An 18,713-nucleotide genomic window follows, 5' to 3' on the forward strand; every position below is an offset into this window, starting at 1 on the left:
TGTGCTCCGCAACGGGAGAGGGCCCGCGTACCGCAAAAAAAAAAAAAAAAAAAAAAAAGCATTTATTGTGCTCCTACTACATATGCTAATCTTTAAGCTATGATGTCGGTCAGGGAGCCTCTACCTCAGCTAAGGAGAAAAACCCTAGCTACAGCCTTCAAAAAGCAGGGTCTTCACAAGTTCTCAAAGAACTGTTTCTTTCATGCCCCTTGCCCACAAATAACTTTAAAGCAGTGGAGTACAGCATGTGAGAATTATATGTCAAAGTTTAACACAGTTGATGGATCCAAAGAGAACACTAAGAATTAGCAAGACTAAGGTTTCTATTTTTCCAATCTAGATGTGAAACGGTAGTAAGATTTGTTGTGTTTGAGAAGAAAAAAAATTTATCCATTTATTTGATCAATCTTTCTTTATATTTGTCTTTACTCAGCTTGATTACTCAGACCAGTCCAACTGATCCATTCACTGACATCCACTTCAGAACTTCTATGGCCAAGAGAGACAGGTATAGCAAAGGTATAGGTACGTTTCTAAACTGCCAGCTCTAAGTCAACATCAGTATCTCGATTCCCAGTAAGACTGTGAAAAGGCTGGAAACTCACAGCTTGGGTTCTCCTTCCCAGTTGTGATACTGGCAATAAAAAGGAAAAAACGTCAGCATCTGGCTTCCTCTCAAACAAAGCTGCTCAGCCCATTTCATCCAAGAAAAAGGTGCCATTCAAAGGGGCTATTCAGGATGTATGTCTCTTGGAGGGTACTTACAGTGTTTCATACATCATTGTGTTTCACTGATACAAAAAAATAGGTGTCTTTTTTTGGCAGGCTAATTTTCCATGGACTTCCTCCTTTCTTTTGAAATGACACACTCTTAGAATCTTAAAATCTGTTCACAAACTTGGCAGAGCTAGGTTGCTCAGAACCATATTGTGGTTTATGGTGTGTGCCTCATATTACCCAAAGGCAGCTCTGATGGTAAAACTCATTATTAAGCCAGAATGTCTCCAGACACTTACTGTTTCTCCTCAACTGTTTCTACCTGACATGGCTAAAGAGAAATAAAGACCAGTACAGAAAGAACGACCTGAGAGGAAAGCATGAGTGTGGGACGCAGGCGGCAGAAGGCACTTACCTGGTCACGATCTCCTGCAAAACAGCAGCTTTTCATGGTACATGAGTTGAAGTAACCCTGATTGTCAAACTGGAACACAGGCAGGCGGGAGTGGATGTCATAGAGCACTGGGGGCAGGCGACGTCTCAGGGCCAGAAGCTGGGTCCCGTTGCTGTTGAATCGCACACTCATGGCACTTTGGAGGGATAGGTTGCCCCCATAGCGCAGGAGAGAACTGGAAGGCAGAAAGCACAGGGATCAGGCAAGAGTCTGGACAAGAGTCTGCAAAACACACTGCATTTTGTACCAGGACCTCCTGTCAGGCTTGCACATCTGAATTTTGGCAGAAAGTTATTTTTATGCAGTGGGCTAGAAGGTAATAAAGAGGACAGGGATGACTCCTTGATTACATTAAAGCAAGTTATTTAAACTGGTGGTTCCCCTCTTCAATCTCTGAAAGGCAAATTACCAGTAAATTTATAGGAAAAGGATAATACAAGCATCTTGAAAGAAGAGACATATTAAAATGATTAGTTCTTTTATTTACCTGAGCTACATAAGCAAATAGATACTTGTCAAGACCCTGGGAAGTCAGTGGTGTCCACACTAACTGGCTAATCATGGATGGTATTTAAGGAATATATTTGTCCTTTGAATTAGAGATACAAGAACCATCAGCCAAAAAAAGATACTCTAGTTTATTCTGGATTTTTTAAAAATAATAATCACTTTATTGCTTACACATTTGTTTTTGAATTTTCAATCTGTTTACAGAGAATTTTTATATTCCATATGGCACGACTTAAGGATAAATATTAAAGAAAAATTTTAAATTAAACACAGAGCAAGCAGTTACAACAATTAGAAAAGCAAGATGACTTGTTTCCCTTTACATTTCCCAAAGAGTTTATATTTAACTTTAAAATATACTTTGGCTAATATATATAATTCCATTTATCCACCTTCTACTAGAGAGTGGTATGATCTGGTTTACCCAGTATTCTTCTGTAGTTTCATAATGTTCGTAACATTTTTTAAAAGTCACACAGTATGGTTCCAAATAATTTATTTTGATGACTCAGAAGATACTTACAATGTGTTAACTAGGATGGCAGTGAACATTAACAATTATACAGTACTAAGGAACAAAGGGTGTGTGTTTTAACTTTCTAGTAGTCAGTCTCCTTGATTATGATTACCCGGACACTATTTTATTATAGAGGGATGACTATTCATTGTCCATGTCAACCAACTTTTCTTTCTTTAATTCTTGGAACACCAAATTACTGGTAAGAAAGTGAGATTAAGTATATGCACTGGAGGGACTTCCCTGGTGGCGCAGTGGTTAAGAATCCACCTGCCAATGCAGGGGACACGGGTTCGAGCCCTGGTTCGGAAAGATCCCACATGTCGCGGAGCAACTAGGCCCGTGTGCCACAACTAACTACTGAGGCTGCGTGTCTGGAGCCTGCAAGCCACAACTACTGAGCCCGCATGCCACAACTACTGAAGCCTGTGTGCCTAGAGCCCATGCCCTTCAACAAGAGAAGCCATTGCAACGAGAAGCTCATGCACCGCAATGAAGAGTAGCCCCTGCTCACCGCAACTAGAGAAAGCCCACGGGCAGCAGCGAAGACCCAACGCAGCCAAAAATAAATAAATTTATTTTTTTTAAAAAGTATATGCATTGGAGAATGCTATAGAAATGAGGGCCACGTCAGTGCTATTAACTCACTCTGCTTTACAAGACACTGTGGTCATGTAAAGAGATTCTAGTAGTTTAAGAAAAAAAAGTTTATAAATTTAGGGAATCAGAGCTGGAAAGGGCCTTGAGATACATAAATTAGAGCCTGCCAGACTTATTTGAAACATTTTTAAGGAAGAAGTTTTAATAGCATTTTACCAGGTGGAAACTTAAAGAGCTATATGTTACCAGAAGAGATTTAACACTGAATGAATATAACACATTTTCTTTTATTTCTTTTCTGGCAAGAGAGTAATGGAGAAGTTTAAGGGGACAAGAAAGGAGATATCTCAAAAACAAAACTAAACTGAACTAAAAAAAAAACCTGCAAACAACCAAAAGAGAAAAAAAAAGTTTATAAATGTGAAAAAAAGGAATTAAAAGTAATTTACAATTATAATAGTGTCTATAGGTTTTATAGAGAATAAATTATTCCTGCTATTAGTGTTAGCATGTTTGACCATTTGACATAATTGAATTCACAACTTTAGTTTTTTCAACATGCTGTTGTATTAACCATAAATCCAAGAAGTCATCTTTTCTCTGAAACTCTGATATTAATTTTGGTTCTGAAGACTTTAATATATTCTTTATATACAGTTAAATTTATATCATTATACAGATATAATGAAATGATATGTGGTGTAAATCTTTGTAACTGGCAAAGCGCTATACAAATTAAAGAGATTATTACTATAATGTTTTTTAAAAAAGAAAGCAGATATCCCATGGGAAAAGGAGGCCCTGGACCACAGTGCAAAGGAAGCTGCCAACCTGGCTTAATCATAAAAACATTCTGCACCACCACTAGCCACAGTGAGTCCTGTGTCCCCCAAAGCAGTCTTCTCACCAGAGGGAAGAACACTCTAGTACCACAGGTATGTGTGGAAACAAGGCTTAGGCAAAACAGACTTTAATCCTCTTATGTTTGGAAGGGAAGTAAAGAGACAAGTGACTTAGAAAACGGTCCCTAGACCTCTAAACATCAAGGAGAAGCCTGGTACTCCTGTAGTGCCCAAGTAATAATCCCTGCAGAGCAATGTTCTTATAATGTCCTAAACACAGGCCACAGTCATTCACATACAGGGAATGAATGATGGGGCTGTTAGAGCCCAGGCATTTCCCTTACAGGGTGTCCTAGCTGCCACAGGCATGTGGTGTTATCTAAACACTGATCTCAAAAACAATGAAAGCCTTTCAATTCAAGATCAGCATGGAGTGTGCAAATAAACCAGTATCTGTAGGACTGAAGAGGAGTTGGGGGTGGGAACAAGACTCAACAAAAAGAAACTTGGTCAGCCACAGCAGCAGGGGATTGCATCAGCTCAGGCATCCTTGACAGGAAAGCTGGGGCCTCTGGCAACACCCTCTCCATTTGTTAACAGGAACTTCCTCTGCAGATTCTAGTCAGGCCTGCAGGAGTCTTCCCAGGACAGGCATCTGGGCCCATCCCATTCCCACCCAAGCTCCTATGTCTGCAATCTGGCCACTCTACAGGGGTCTGTTTGTGGGCTCCACAAGAGTCACTAACTTTTCTCTTAGTTTCTGGGCAGGGAACTCCTATCTCTCACACAGGGAGCGTAGGTACATAGGAATCTCGCTCCTAGAGTGTTTAGGGGTGCAGCTACCAAAAAACTGTAGCAGCAGCTACTAAAACTGAATACTTCATGTTTGGGTGCAAAAATCCTTTCAGAGGGATAGACTGACACCTGAAATTCAGAAAGTGAGCTACATTAACTGTAATTTCTCAGCAGGGGGTCTGCAGCTGGCTCCTCCTGTTGAGAATGGTAAGAATGATCTAGTTCATCAGGAAGAAAAGGCTTAGAAGAGGTTTCCCCTCACAGTCAAGATATGAAGATAATGTCAAAGATCCTGTTGTTTATGATTCCATGGGTAAGATGCATGATAAATCATCTGGGACTTTAAAAAAATGCAGACTGGGACTTCCCCGGAGGTCCAATCCTTAAGTCTCCGCACTTCCACGGTAGGGGGCATGGTTCAATCCCTGGTCGGGGAAACTAAGACCCCACAAGCCACATGGGCCAAAAAAAAAAACAAACCAAAAAACAAGGCAGGGTCTCAGGATCCATCCCCAGATATTCTAATTCAGTCTGAGAAGTGGGCCCAGGAATCTGACTTTAACAAGCAACCTTAATTAATTATGATGCATGTGACTTTCAAACCACACTTTGAAAAATATGGTTCCATTTTGGAATGTGGGGCGGCGGGTGTAGAGGGGAAGATAAGGTGGAGAGAAAGCAGATTACTAGAGGCTCAGCGAAAAGCCAACTACACAATATGGCACTTTTTACAGACCCATGTCTAACAGAAGAAAGGACTCTAATTCCTTTTAAGATCAGACTTCCACTCTACCGACAATGCCTGAAATGTATTTTTTCCTGCCCTCAACACATTCCCTGAAGCAGAAGTTTCTTACTTCCTCTTGGAGAACTGATGGTACCTGTACATAAGAATGCCTCAATCTTAACAGCGGAGGTGCCACCATCTCCACTCCTCCAGAGAAATGGTCACTATTACACACCCAAATGAGATGAGCAGTATCTTGAAAGGACTAGCAACAAGTTAAAATAAGTTCAAATCAAAATATCCTTAGTGGGAAGCAGCTGCATAGCACAGGGAGATCAGCTTGGTGCTTTGTGACCACCTAGAGGAGTGGGATAGGGAGGGTGGGAGGGAGACGCAAGAGGGAGGAGATATGGGGATATATGTATATGTATAGTTGATTTACTTTGTTATAAAGCAGAAACTAACACACCATTGTAAAGCAATTATACTCCAATAAAGATGTTAAAAAAATTAAAAAATAAATAAGATAAAAGCAAGTAAAATAAAGTGATTGTTAATAGATTAAAAAAACAAACAAAATATCCTTATAAGAAAAATAAAAGCAATAAATCTATTCCCAGCCCATCTTCAACCAAGAATTCGTCATAAAATGCAACAAGAATGGGGTAGGAGGTGATCCAAGGGTCAGCATGCAAAAGACGCAAGAGAACCTCAGAACATCAGGAAAATATTCCTCACTAGTGTGTTCCCCTGGTTTTTTGCTTTTTGGTTTTTGGCCCCTCAAAAATATTCAATTGGACTTCTTTATTGCTTTGGTGGGATAAAAAGAAAAATTTAAAAAGTCTTTGGCCAAGGCTAAAGTTTTGGAACAGAAGAGAAACAAGCCAAGGCTGTTTCCAGAAAAAGTGACTAGGAGTATCAAGTCCTGCACAAGACAGAGCATCGGTAAACATTCCAAGATCTGGCTTCATGAACCTAGATTTACATAAATCCATGATTAAGTAATTCATCGACGGTGCCAACAAGATTTTCCAAAGCCCACTGGCATGAATTTCCTCAGAGTTTCTATGTGAAAGTTTCCTAACACCTGTGAAACACTTGGAGTCAAGGCACTGCTACTCCAAATCACAGGCATCAGAGCTGGTATCAGACAACCACAGAGGCAAATTCAATGTCCCACGGGTAGGGGAAAATCTCTCCCCTCCAGTTTCTGCTTTAGGACAGGATGACCTATACGGAATACAGGGGCATTTTGTACTTCCTATAACACAATCCAGAAAACATGACAAATTCTAGAAGATACTAGAATTAAGTAAAAAGTCACAGCCCACATCAGTTCCGTTCAAGGGTGTTCAAGATCTTGGTGATCACTTAACCTTTTCCTTCCTTTCTTTTTTTTTTTTAATTGAAATATAGTTGATTTACAACATTGTGTAAGTTTCTGGTGTACAGCAAAGTGATTCAGTCTTATATATATATATATTTTTTTCATATTCTTTTCCATTATGGTTTATGACAGGATATTGAATATAGTCCCCTGTGCTATACAGTAGGACCTTGTTGTTTATCTATTTTATATATAGTAGTTTGCATCTGCTAATCCCAAACTCCTAATTTATCCCTCCTCCACCCCCTTTCTCCTTTGGTAACCATAAGTTTGTTTTCTATGTCTGTGAGTGTGTTTCTGTTTTGTAAATAAGTTCATTTGTATCATATTTTAGATTCCACATATAAGTGATATCATATGGTATGTCTTTCTCTTTCTGACTTCACTTAGTATGACAATCTCTAGGTCTATCCATGTTGCTGCAAATGGCATTATTTCATTCTTTCTTATGGCTATGTAGTATTCCATTGCATATATATACCACATCTTCCTTTGTTTTCAAATGGTTGTGCTGTGCGTGCACTTGTGGGATTTTACTTCCTTGACCAGGGATTGAACCGACGGCCACGGCAGGGAAAGCGCCGAGTCCTAACCATGGGACCACCAGGGAAGTCCCTACCACATTTTCCTTAACCATTTCTTTTATGTGAGTTGGAAGGAGAAGAACCTGGGTTTTCTCTTTTGTTTTTTCTAACACAGTCCTCAGTTCCAAGATTGAGACTTCTCTAGAGGAAACCAGAACTACTGGACAATAAGCCCGAGAAAGACACACTGTCATTTGTGACTAAACAAACTTATCTTCTTCAGAACATGATCCACTGCCAAGCCTCTCTGGGTTGAAATATAGATACAGGTTCAGTGTCCATGGTAAAATTTCCTTCCCTTTTTGAACATCCAGAAATTTAAGTTTGAATGAGGTTAGCAGAAGTGCTAGACTAAATTTCTGATAAAAAGATCTTCAGGTAATCAAACGGCATATCTAGTCCCTCCATGAAGCAAACATGGATGGTAGGTATTGCAGTGCCTCTAATCTTCACCTTCCAGAACAGGGACATACCCAGAGTTGAAGTGACATACAGTCCACTTTTTGCCTTTGGCTCAGAGGATCCCAAAAGCCACATAAAACCAACCAAGATCTCAACCCTATGCAAGATCTCAAAATGAATTAAGAGGCAGTGCCATAACAGTTTTGTTCTAGGACACTCATGACTTTTCTACAGAATTAGGGACTCAGCATTTAGTCATCTCGGTTCATCAGATGACCTGCTTATTCAAAACCCCCCTTTACTCTAAGCTGTGGAAAACAGAGAGGGGTTTTGTAAGCAGCCATTTAATCTTTATCTTAAGCTATTCTTGGCCCTACCGTCTGACAGATGTTACATAGCATCAGCCCTGACCTCACAGTGTAGAAAACTGGAGAGGAAGAGTTTAATGAATAGTGGTTGGCAGGAGGAAGAAAAAAGCCAGGGGAAGGGGGAGACTGAGATGGCAGTTGCTACAGCAACAGTAACAGTGCAGAAGGAGGGGGTGGGAATACAGGCAGATAAACAGGCAGTCCCTGAAGGCAGGAGGAGGAACTGGGTGCGTGTGCTGACTGTCAGGGTACAAGGCCACAAAGCTAGAGGAATGTTAAAGGGGAAAGAGGCAAAGTCTAGAAAAAATCCTAAGCAGAAGAGGATCTGAAAACAAAAACTACAATTTGGTATCTTCTACAAGAACACTTATGCAAACAGTTGAAAACAAGAGAAGAGAGGAATGCAAAGGAAAGGGGAGAGAAGGCCAAAGTTCTGACCGATGAGACACGATTATAGGAAGATGGCTTATTTCATACAGGAGCCACTTACTGAGAATGTGTCCAAAAACCAAAGTCACCTCTAGTTGGCAATAATATAAATGTCTTAGGATAATGGCTTTCAAACTTGTTTATAGTAAACCTTTGTAGTAAGTACATCTTATACTGCATTCCAGTACACTCACATTTATTTAGCATAAATTCATTAAACAACTTACTGTCTGCTGTGTGCAATGCACTGATTTTCTATTTTCCATTTTCTATCTAATAAATATTGTGACCATCTAAATTAATTTCATGGCCCAATGGATTACTGAAAGAGCTTCCTATCTTACCTCCTTGCTTCAACTCTTGGCCCATGCTTCATTTCATCCTGACCAAGACAGCCAGAGGCATGTGGATCCATGAGTCCAGATCACATCATTCCTTTGCTGAAAATCTGCCAGTGGCTTCTCAGTTCAACCAGGTTAAAACCCAAATTCTTTATTTTCTTTTTAAGGTTTTAAATTTTATTTATTTATTTATTTACTCACTTACTTACTCATTTAACTTTCTGGCCACGCCACATGGCATATGGCATCTTAGTTCCCCGACCAGGGATGGAACCCGCACCCCCTGCATTGGAAGCGTGGAGTCTTAACCACTGGACCGCCAGGAAGTCCCCCAAACCCAAATTCTTTATAATGCCAACAATGCCCTCGACAGCCCCTCAATCCCTATGTCTCTGACTCTGCCCCCTAGCACTCTTCTTACCTTACTCTGCTTCAACCACATGATGCCTCCTTCCTGCTCCTAGAATGTCAAACATGTTTCTGCTTTAGGGCTTTTGCGCTTGCAAATCCTGAGGGAACGTTCCTCCCCAGATATGAGCATGGTTCGTTCACTTACCTCTTTATTCAAATATCCTTCTCAATTAGCCTTTCCTGATATACCCTATGCAAAAATGCAACTTCCCCAATGCTCCCTCTCTCCCTTGCCTGCTTACTTTTCTCTACTACATGAATCACCATCTTAAGTACCATATATTTTTACCTACTTATTTTGTTTCTTATTTATCTTTTTCCACTAGACTATTACCTTTTATATCTTTTCCTGTGCATCCCAAGTGCTTAAACAGTGCCAGACACATAATAGGCATTCAATAAGTAGATGCTGCATGATCTAATGGGTCATGAGTAGCAATCTGGAAAACCTGACTTAGAATATTAAACAAAACAGGCTCCACAAAGGTTCAGCTGGCTCCTGACATTTGTCTGCCCACAAAGTCTAATCTTGAGAGGCAAGCAGAAGAGCAACGTAAAAACCAGAGAAATAGCAGGAGGCTTGGAGATCATCTGAGTCAAAGTTTTCTTTCACAGGCAAAGGACTGTGGCCCAGAAAGTAAAATGATTTGCCAATGACCACTTAGGTCTTCTCCTCCTCACTGACACCACCACATGTCCTTCAAATGAGTTAAATTTATCTACCTGCTAATAAGCAGCCAACAAGAAGAAAGACTTTAACAGGTAAACAGGTATCATAATTTTATCTTGTATTTTAAAGCAAGTTTCTGATATTTGTAAAATAAAAGTTCAAAAGGAAAATTAATAGTTAAACTTTAGGAAGTCAATTACAAGCTAAAAAAAGAAAATTTATCTATCAGGTTTCAGAAAGTGGACAGTGAATTCTATAGGCTTTGAATACATGCCCTATCCAATTATATCTAAGAATAGATAGTGATAAACATTTGGACTGATGGATGTACAGAGACCAACAAGATATGTTAATTAGACTATAGCATTTAGGTAATTTTTTTTATACCTTTTTTTTTTTTTTTTTTTTTTTTGCGGTACGCGGGCCTCTCACTGTTATGGCCTCTCCCGTTGCAGAGCACAGGCTCTGGATGCGCAGGCTCAGGGGCCATGGCTCACGGGCCCAGCCACTCCGCGGCACGTGGAATCTTCCCGGACCGGGGCACGAACCCGTGTCCCCTGCATTGGCAGGCGGACTCTCAACCACTGCGCCACCAGGGAAGCCCTATACCTTTCATTTTGCTTTCCAAGTTTTCCTACAATGAACATGAACTTCTGTAATCAGAAGAAAATACATCATTCTAAAATGTCATCTCAAACATACTCCCTCTTTAATTAAGGGTCCACAGAAGATAGTTTTGAGAAAAGTATGACAGTGGGGAATTTAAAGAGCTTCTTAACTGAAACTTCAAATAATATGCTGCCCCACAGGATTCTGGTGTAGAGGCAAATCTGAAATTAAATCATTGTTTTAAATTCATATAATGATAGTTAAACAAAAATGTTCAAAGGACTCTGAAAATTTCAGTGTCCCTCACCATCCTTCTCAATGAAGGCAAATAATATCCCTCCTTTGAAAGGTTTTTAAGTACTAAACAGGCCTCCCTTGGTTAGCACTGGACATAGTACCAGGCTAGATCTGGAACTACACCTAGTTTGATTTCCTTCTGCAGATCCACCATTCCACTTCCCAAGTACCCATACATAAATGGCAAAGTTGTATTACTGGAATAAAAAACTGATTCAAAACACAAAGTTTTTAATGTAGAATTCAGAAGCATTAGCAACGTTCTTGGAAAATGTTCCATACGTGGGCAAATTCATGGATAAATGAAGCCAAGATTATTAAGAGTGTATGAAGACATCCCCATCTAAAACACGTGACTCGGGGCTTCCCTGGTGGCGCAGTGGTTGAGAGTCCGCCTGCCGATGCAGGGGACACGGGTTCGCGCCCCGGTCCGGGAGGATCCCACATGCCGCGGAGCAGCTGGGCCCGTGAGCCATGGCCGCTGAGCCTGCGCGTCCGGAGCCTGTGCTCCGCAACGGGAGAGGCCACAACAGTGAGAGGCCCGCATACAGCAAAAAATAAATAAATAAATAAATAAAATAAAATAAAAATAAAACACGTGACTCTCACCAGATAAAATACAAGGGGTCAAACCTAAGGTCACAAAATAAAAAGTTCATACTATGAAGAATTCACTGAAGGAATCAAATCACAATAGATACCCCTGAAGAAGCAACAAGTTCTTCATTAAATTTAATTTCCAAATATTACTCAGCCATAAAATGGAACGAAATTGAGTTACTTGCAGTGAGGTGGATGGACCTAGAGTCTGTCATACAGAGTGAAGTCAGAAACAGAAAAACAAATACAGTATGCTAAATGCATATATATGGAATCTAGAAAAATGGTACTGATGAACCTAGTGGTAAGGCAGGAATAAAGATGCAGACATTGAGAACAGACTTGAGGGGGATGGGGAGGCTGGGACGTAGTGAGAAAGTAGCATTGACATATATACACTGCTAAATGTAAAACAGATGGCTAGTGGGAAGCTGCTGTAAAGCACAGGGAGATCAGCCCAGTGCTTTGTGACCACCTAGAGGGGTGAGATAGGGAGGGTGGGAGGGAGACGCAAGAGGGAGGGGATATGGGGATATATGTATACATATAGCTGATTCACTTTGTTATACAGCAGAAACGAACACAACATTGTAAAGCAATTATACTTCAATAAAGATGTATAGGGACTTCCCTGGTGGCGCAGTGGATAAGAATCTGCCTGCCAATGCAAGGGACATGGGTTCGAGCCCTGGTCCGGGAAGATCCCACATGCCACAGAACAACTAAGCCTGTGTGCCACAACTATTGAGCCTGCACTCTAGAGCCCACAAGCCACAAGCACTGAAGCCCACATGCCTAGAGCCTGTGCTCCACAACAAGAGAAGCCACTGCAATGAGAAGCCCGCACACCACAACGAAGAGTAGCCCATGCTCACTGCAACTAGAGAAAGCCTGTGCGCAGCAATGAAGACCCAATGCAGCCAAAAATAAATATATTAATAAATAAAAAATTAAAAATAAAGATGTATAAAAAAATTAATTTCCAAGATGCTTGTGTGTAAATTGTATCATCTAATCCATACATTAATCCTATAAGGTGGACAGTGAAGGTAACATTATTCTCATCTCAGATTGGAGGAGACCTAGGTCCTGAATGCTTATGTGGCTTGGCTTTAACCATACAACAAATAAGCAGCAGAAATAGGGCCAACAAGTTGTATTCTGCTTCTTGGTTCAACAAGATTTCACAGAATACACTGTGGAGATGTATTATTCCACCCAGCAAAAAAAAATAGCATCATATAACAATGCATCAGGGCCAGAAGGATTCATCTAAGTAATTCACTTCATACCCTTCCCTGTAGTTCAGTAACTCATATATTCAGGCATGCCTTTACTAAATAAACATTTATTGAATACCTGCTAACTATTCTAGACAATATGCTAGGCACATGAATTTAAAGATGAAACAAGATGAAAAGACACTTTCAAGAACTAATCAGGGACAAGAAAACCAACAGTTTCCTTCTATAACATGAATAGTGTTCTTATAAGGGGAATATGTGCTGTGAGAGACATAGGAAGAATATCTACCCTCCACTGGGTACACAGGAGGGGAAGCACTCACAAAAGACTTCCTAGAAGAAAAATCTAAGCTGACTCTTAACAGAGAGAGTCAGAGAGTTGACTCAAGTTCTTAACTGGCAAAAGAAACGAGATAAATCTGGATATGTTAATATATAGATAAATCCCCAACATACACTGATGGGTGAAATAGTCAAGTTGTAGAATAACTGCATAGTAGTACATCGTTTGTGTGAAAAGCATACATGCATATAGAAACAGAAATCATATATTTTCTACGGGGACATGTATAAGCATATAAAAGCAAAGAAAAAGTCCTGGAAGCATATACTACAAACTCCTAACACTCATTACCCCCAGAGGAGGGGGCAGGGGACCGGGACTGGAAGAGGTAGTCAGAAGGAACTTTAGCCTTACTGACAGTTTTAAAAGGAGAATGTTACTGTGTGTTACTTGCATTTAACTTTTTATTTTGAAATAATTATAGATTCAGAGAAATTTGCAAATTTTCTTGTAAAAAGAATTTGCAAAGAATAAAAATCATATGATCATCTCAGTAGAGATGCAGAAAAAGCTTTTGACAAAATTCAACATCCATTTATGATAAAAACTCTCCAGAAAGTAGGCATAGAGGGAACATATCTCAACATAAAAATATGATAAAGCCCCAGCTAACATCATACTCAACAGTGAAAAGCTGAAAGTGTTTCCTCTAAGATCAGGGACAAGACAAGGATGCCCACTCTTGCCACTTTTATTCAACATAGTTTTGAAGTCCTAGCCATAGCAATCAGAGAAGAAAAAGAAAGAAAAGGAACCCAAATTGGAAAGGAAAAAGTAAAACAGTCACTGTTTGCTGATGGCGTGATACTATACATAGAAAATCAAGAAGGTTCTTTGAACCTTTACGCAGACTCTCCCAATGTTACCACCTTGCACAACTACAGTATGATATCAAAACAAGGAAATTTACATTGGTACAATCTATAGAGCTTACTCAGATTTTGTCAGTTATACATGCACTCATTTGTGTGTGTGTGTATGTATGTAGCTCTGTGCAATTCTATCACTTGTATAACTTCATGTAACCACAATACTTATCTGTACCATCACCACAAGACTTCCTTGTGCTACCCTTTTATAGTCACATCCACCCCCTCTACCTCTAACCCTAACACCTGGCAATGACTAATTTGTTCTCCATCTCTATAATTATATTATCCCATGAATGTTATATAAATGGAATCATGCAGTATGTTTCCTTTTGAGATTGGCTTTTTCATGTAGTGTAATTCACTTAAGGTTTATCCAAATTGTTGCATGTATCAATAGTTCACTGTTTTTTATTGCTGAGTAGTATTCTATGGTATAAATGTACGACAGTTTTTTCTGTTTTTAAACTATTCACCCATTGAAAAACATATGGGTAGTTTCCAGCTTTTGGCTATTATGAATAAAGCAGCTATGAATGTTCATGTTCAAGTTTCTGTATGAAAGTAAGTTTTCCTCTCTCTTGGATAAATGCCCAAGATTGCAACTGCTGGGTAAGATAATAAGTTCATTTTTAATTTATAAAGGAACTACCAAAATATTTTCTAAAGTGGTTGTACTATTTTACATTCCCACCAGCAACGTATGAGTGATCCAGTTTCTCCACATCTTCAGCAGCGTTACTTGTATTTAATTAATTTATTTATTTTTATTTATTTTTGGCTGCACCGGGTCTTTGTTGCTGCGTGCGGGCTTTCTCTAGTTGTGGCGAGTGGGGGCTACTCTTCTTTGTGGTGTGCAGGCTTCTCATTGCGGTGTCTTCTCTTGTTGCGGAGCACGGGCTCCAGGCACGCGGGCTTCAGTAGTTGCAGCACGCAAGCTCAGTAGTTGTGGCTCACAGGCTCTAGAGTGCAGGCTCAGTAGTTGTGGCGCACGGGCTTAGTTGCTCTGCGGCATGTGGGATCTTCCTGGACTGAACCTGTGTCCCCTGCGTTGGCAGGCAGATTCTTTAACCACTGCGCCACCAGGGAAGTCCCATTACTGGTATTTTAAAAAGCTAAGCTAAGAAGTCAGTCAATGGGGACTTCCCTGGTGGTTCAGTGGCTAAGACTCCACGCTCCCAAAGCAGGAGGCCTGGGTTCGATCCCTAGAGAACTAGATCACACGTGCCCCAACTAAGAGTTTGCATGCCGCAACTAAAGATCCCGTGTGCTGCCAACTAAAAGATCCTGCATGGCACAACTAAAAGATCCCTCATGCCACAACTAAAGATCCCACACTCCACAACTAAGACCTGGCACAGTCAAATAAATAAATAAATAAGTCAATCAATGTATTTTATTTTATTTATTTTTTGGCTGCGTTGGGTCTTCGTTGCTGCACGTGGGCTTTCTCCAGATGCGGTGAGCAGTGGCTATTCTTTGTTGCAGTGCCTGGGCTTCTCACTGCAGTGGCTTCTCTTCGTTGTGGAGCACATGCTCTAGGTGTGCGGGCTTCAGTAGTTGCAGCACACAGGCTCAGTAGTTGCGGCACATTGGCCCTAGAATGCTCGGGCTTCAGTAGTTACAGCGTGTGGGCTCTAGGGCGTGCAGGCTTCAGGTAGTTGTGGCATGCGGGCTCAGTAGTTGTGGCTCACGGGCTCTAGAGCCCAGGCTCAGTAGTTGTGGCGCATGGGCTTAATTAGTTGCTCTGCGGCATGTGGAGATTCTTCCCGGACCAGGGATCAAACCTGTGTACCCTACAATGGCAGGCGGATCCTTAACCACTGCACCACCAGAGAAGTCCAGTCAATGTATTTTAAAACAAAAGACAAAACCAGATATCTTTGGCTTCCTTATGGATATACACAACACCATCTATGAAACATTTTTGTAACCAAAAAAAACAAAAACAAAAAAATCGAACCTGAATCTGTTTGAGCCCCTAGATCTAATACCAATTTATGGAAAAAACTGGGATAAGAGGCAACATGCTAAATGATAGTATAAAAATGCAGTCAGTACAGTTGTCCCTTGGTATCCATGGGGGATTGGTTCCAGGACCCCCCATAGGTACGAAAATCCGTAGATACAGATCCCGAGGACGCAAAGGGCCGACTGTATAACCTAAAATGTGAGAAATTCCATAAAGTAAATAATCCAGTTTCTTTAACAAGTAAATTACAAGAGAAAAAATGAAAGGTAGGAGTATCTATAGATTAAAAAAGACTTATAAGCCATGTCAACTAATTGCTTTGTACAGACCTTATTTAAATCCTGATTCATAAAAACCAATTGTAACATTCATGAAGCAGTTAAGGAAATGTAAACACTAAATATGCAATGGTATTAAGGAATTATTGTTAATTTTTTAGGTATGATAATATTGATTATGTTTTTTAAAAGAATTATCTTCTTTAAAATGAATTTATTATTTATTTATTTATTTATTTTTATTTTTGGCTGCTTTGGGATTTCGTTGCTGTGCACAGGCTTTCTCTAGCTGTGGTGAGCCCGGGCTACTCTTTGTTGCGGTGTATGGGCTTCTCACTGCGGTGGCTTCTCTTGTTGCGGAGCACAGGCTCTAGGCACGCGGGCTTCAGTAGCTGTGGCACGTGGGCTTAGTAGTTGTGGCTCCCAGGCTCTAGAGCGCAGGCTCAGTAGTTGTGGCACACGGGCTTAGTTTCTCCAAGGCATGTGGGATCTTCCCGGACCAGGGCTCAAACCCATGTCCCCTGCATTGGCAGGCGGATTCTTAACCACTGCGCCACCAGGGAAGCCCAAGAATTATCTTTTCATGGAAAGTAATCTGGCAGTTCCTCAAAAAGTTTAACACAGGATTATCCTATGATCCAGCAATTCCACTCTTAGGTATAGACCCAAAAGAACCGAAAACAGGTACTCAAACAAATACTTATTCATGAATCTTAAAAGCAGCACTATTCGTAATAGCCAAAAGGTGGAAACAACTCAAATGTCCATCAATGCGTGGATAAACAAAATGTGGTATATGTATCCATACAATAGAAAATTATTCAGCCATAAAAAGGAATGAAGTACTGCACTGATACATGCTACAATGTGGATGAATCTCAAAAACATTATTCTAAGTAAAAGGCCAGACAGAAGGTTATGTGATATATGAAATATCCGTAATAGGTAAATCCATAGATACAGAAAGCAGATTGGTGGTAGCCAGAAACTAGGGGAGAAGTATTCTGGGGAGTAACTGCTTAATGGGTATAGGCTTTATTTTGGAATGATAAAAATGCTTTGGAACTAGACAGAGGTGGTAGTTGCATGACACTGTGAATGTATTAGATGCCACTGAAGTTTTCACTTTAAAACAGTTAATTTTATGTTATGTAAATTTTATCTCAATTTTTTAAAAAGAAGATCTTTCAGAGATACATACTAAAGTATTTACAGAGGAAATGATATAATGTTACATGGAAATGGATCCAAAATAATTGGGAAGGGAGGTCACAGAGGAAGAATAAATGAAATAAGATTGTCAATGGGTTAACTGAAGCTGGGTGCTAGGTATAATGGAGTTTATTTTACAATTCTACATATATATATATATATGTGCATGTGAATTTTTTAATGTAAAAAGCTTTTTAAAAAGAAGAAAAAGTCAAGATTTGATTTTAAAGTAAAGTGTACTTGATTTAGGAATTGGATATCACCTCCTCCTGAATAACAAGAGTTGGGGAGAATTAAAGGGAGAATATGAACTGGAACATGCTTCCACAACTCCCATCCATTCACCAGGCATTCCCCAGATGCTCTGGTCTGAAGCTAAGTCTCTTGCTATAAAAAGGCACACTGGTGAGAATGAATGGACACAGGGAAGCTCTGGCCTAAAGCCCAAAGACCCTGGGTCCAAATGAACACAGCAGCAAATTCAACAGACCTCTGAATAATCAGTTTCCACCTTGAAGGATAAGCAAAGTTGCCAGATCACCTGGGGTATGTATTAAAAAATGGCAGATTCACAGGCTCTGCCCCAGATCAACAGTTCAATCTTTGGGTCTGCGCTTCAGGAAGCAGCACGTTAACAACCTCCCCAGGTGATTCTGATGCGCTCTAAAGTTTGAGAATCACTGGGTTAGGATACTGGGGCCCTGGTTATCTTCTAGTGAACAAAGCTGATCCTAGAGCTCCACCTTGTGGCCCAAAAGCCAGAAAGCAATTTTGCCAGAATCCTTGACTTCCATATATCACTAGTTGACAGGTGTCCAAAGGCCCAGAAGAACCCTTACAACCTCCTCTAAGGATTTATTCCCTACAGATGACATTTTGATCCATGCCATTACACTCAGGGAGTTAATGAAAACATTACAGAAAGCTAGCTTTGAGAACACATACTATTTTGGGATGAGTGTAACACTGTACTCATTCAATATTTACTGAGGGTCCATAACATTCTAAGCACTGTGTTAGGCAATAGAGATTAAAAATAAATAAAACATGGCTCTGTCCTTAAAAATCCACAGAAAAGGGGTTTCGCTGGTGGCGCAGGGGCTTCCCTGGTGGCGCAGTGGTTGAGAGTCCGCCTGCGGATGTAGGGGACACGGGTTCGTGCCCCGGTCCGGGAGGATCCCACGTGCCGCGGAGCGGCTGGGCCCGTGAGCCATGGCCCCTGAGCCTGCGTGTCCGGAGCCTGTGCTCCGCAACGGGAGAGGCCACAACAGTGAGAGGCCCACGTACCACAAAAAAAAAAAAAAAAAAAAAAAAAAAAATCCACAGAAAAACATGAGCATTAATAGTACAGATTAGGACAAGTGTTTCCTTCCTGAGTAATTCCTTAGCACTGGAAGGAAATAACAGACATAATACTGGTCTGTCTGGAGATAAAACATAGTCACAGTAAAGATAATCAATGATGGCAAAAGCAGTGACTGAGACATGCAACATGAATGCCACAGGCCATAAGCATTATACTTTACAGAGGCTCT

General features: G+C 40.5%; 1 protein-coding gene across 2 annotated transcripts in view; it reads right to left on the reverse strand.

The window, feature by feature from the left end:
- The window catches only part of DCAF5 (DDB1 and CUL4 associated factor 5), a 109,686-nt gene that overhangs the window by 47,856 nt on the left and 43,117 nt on the right, over window positions 1-18,713 (reverse strand). For both annotated transcript variants that reach the window (XM_081226897.1, XM_081226898.1), the window contains exon 6: window positions 1,133-1,346. In XM_081226897.1, the coding sequence (XP_081083023.1) occupies window positions 1,133-1,346 (214 nt within the window). The remainder of the gene's footprint in view (window positions 1-1,132; window positions 1,347-18,713) is intronic.

Source organism: Mesoplodon bidens (assembly GCF_964165515.1).
Source record: "Mesoplodon bidens genome assembly, chromosome: 3".
In the NCBI taxonomy this organism is placed as follows: domain Eukaryota; kingdom Metazoa; phylum Chordata; class Mammalia; order Artiodactyla; family Ziphiidae; genus Mesoplodon; species Mesoplodon bidens.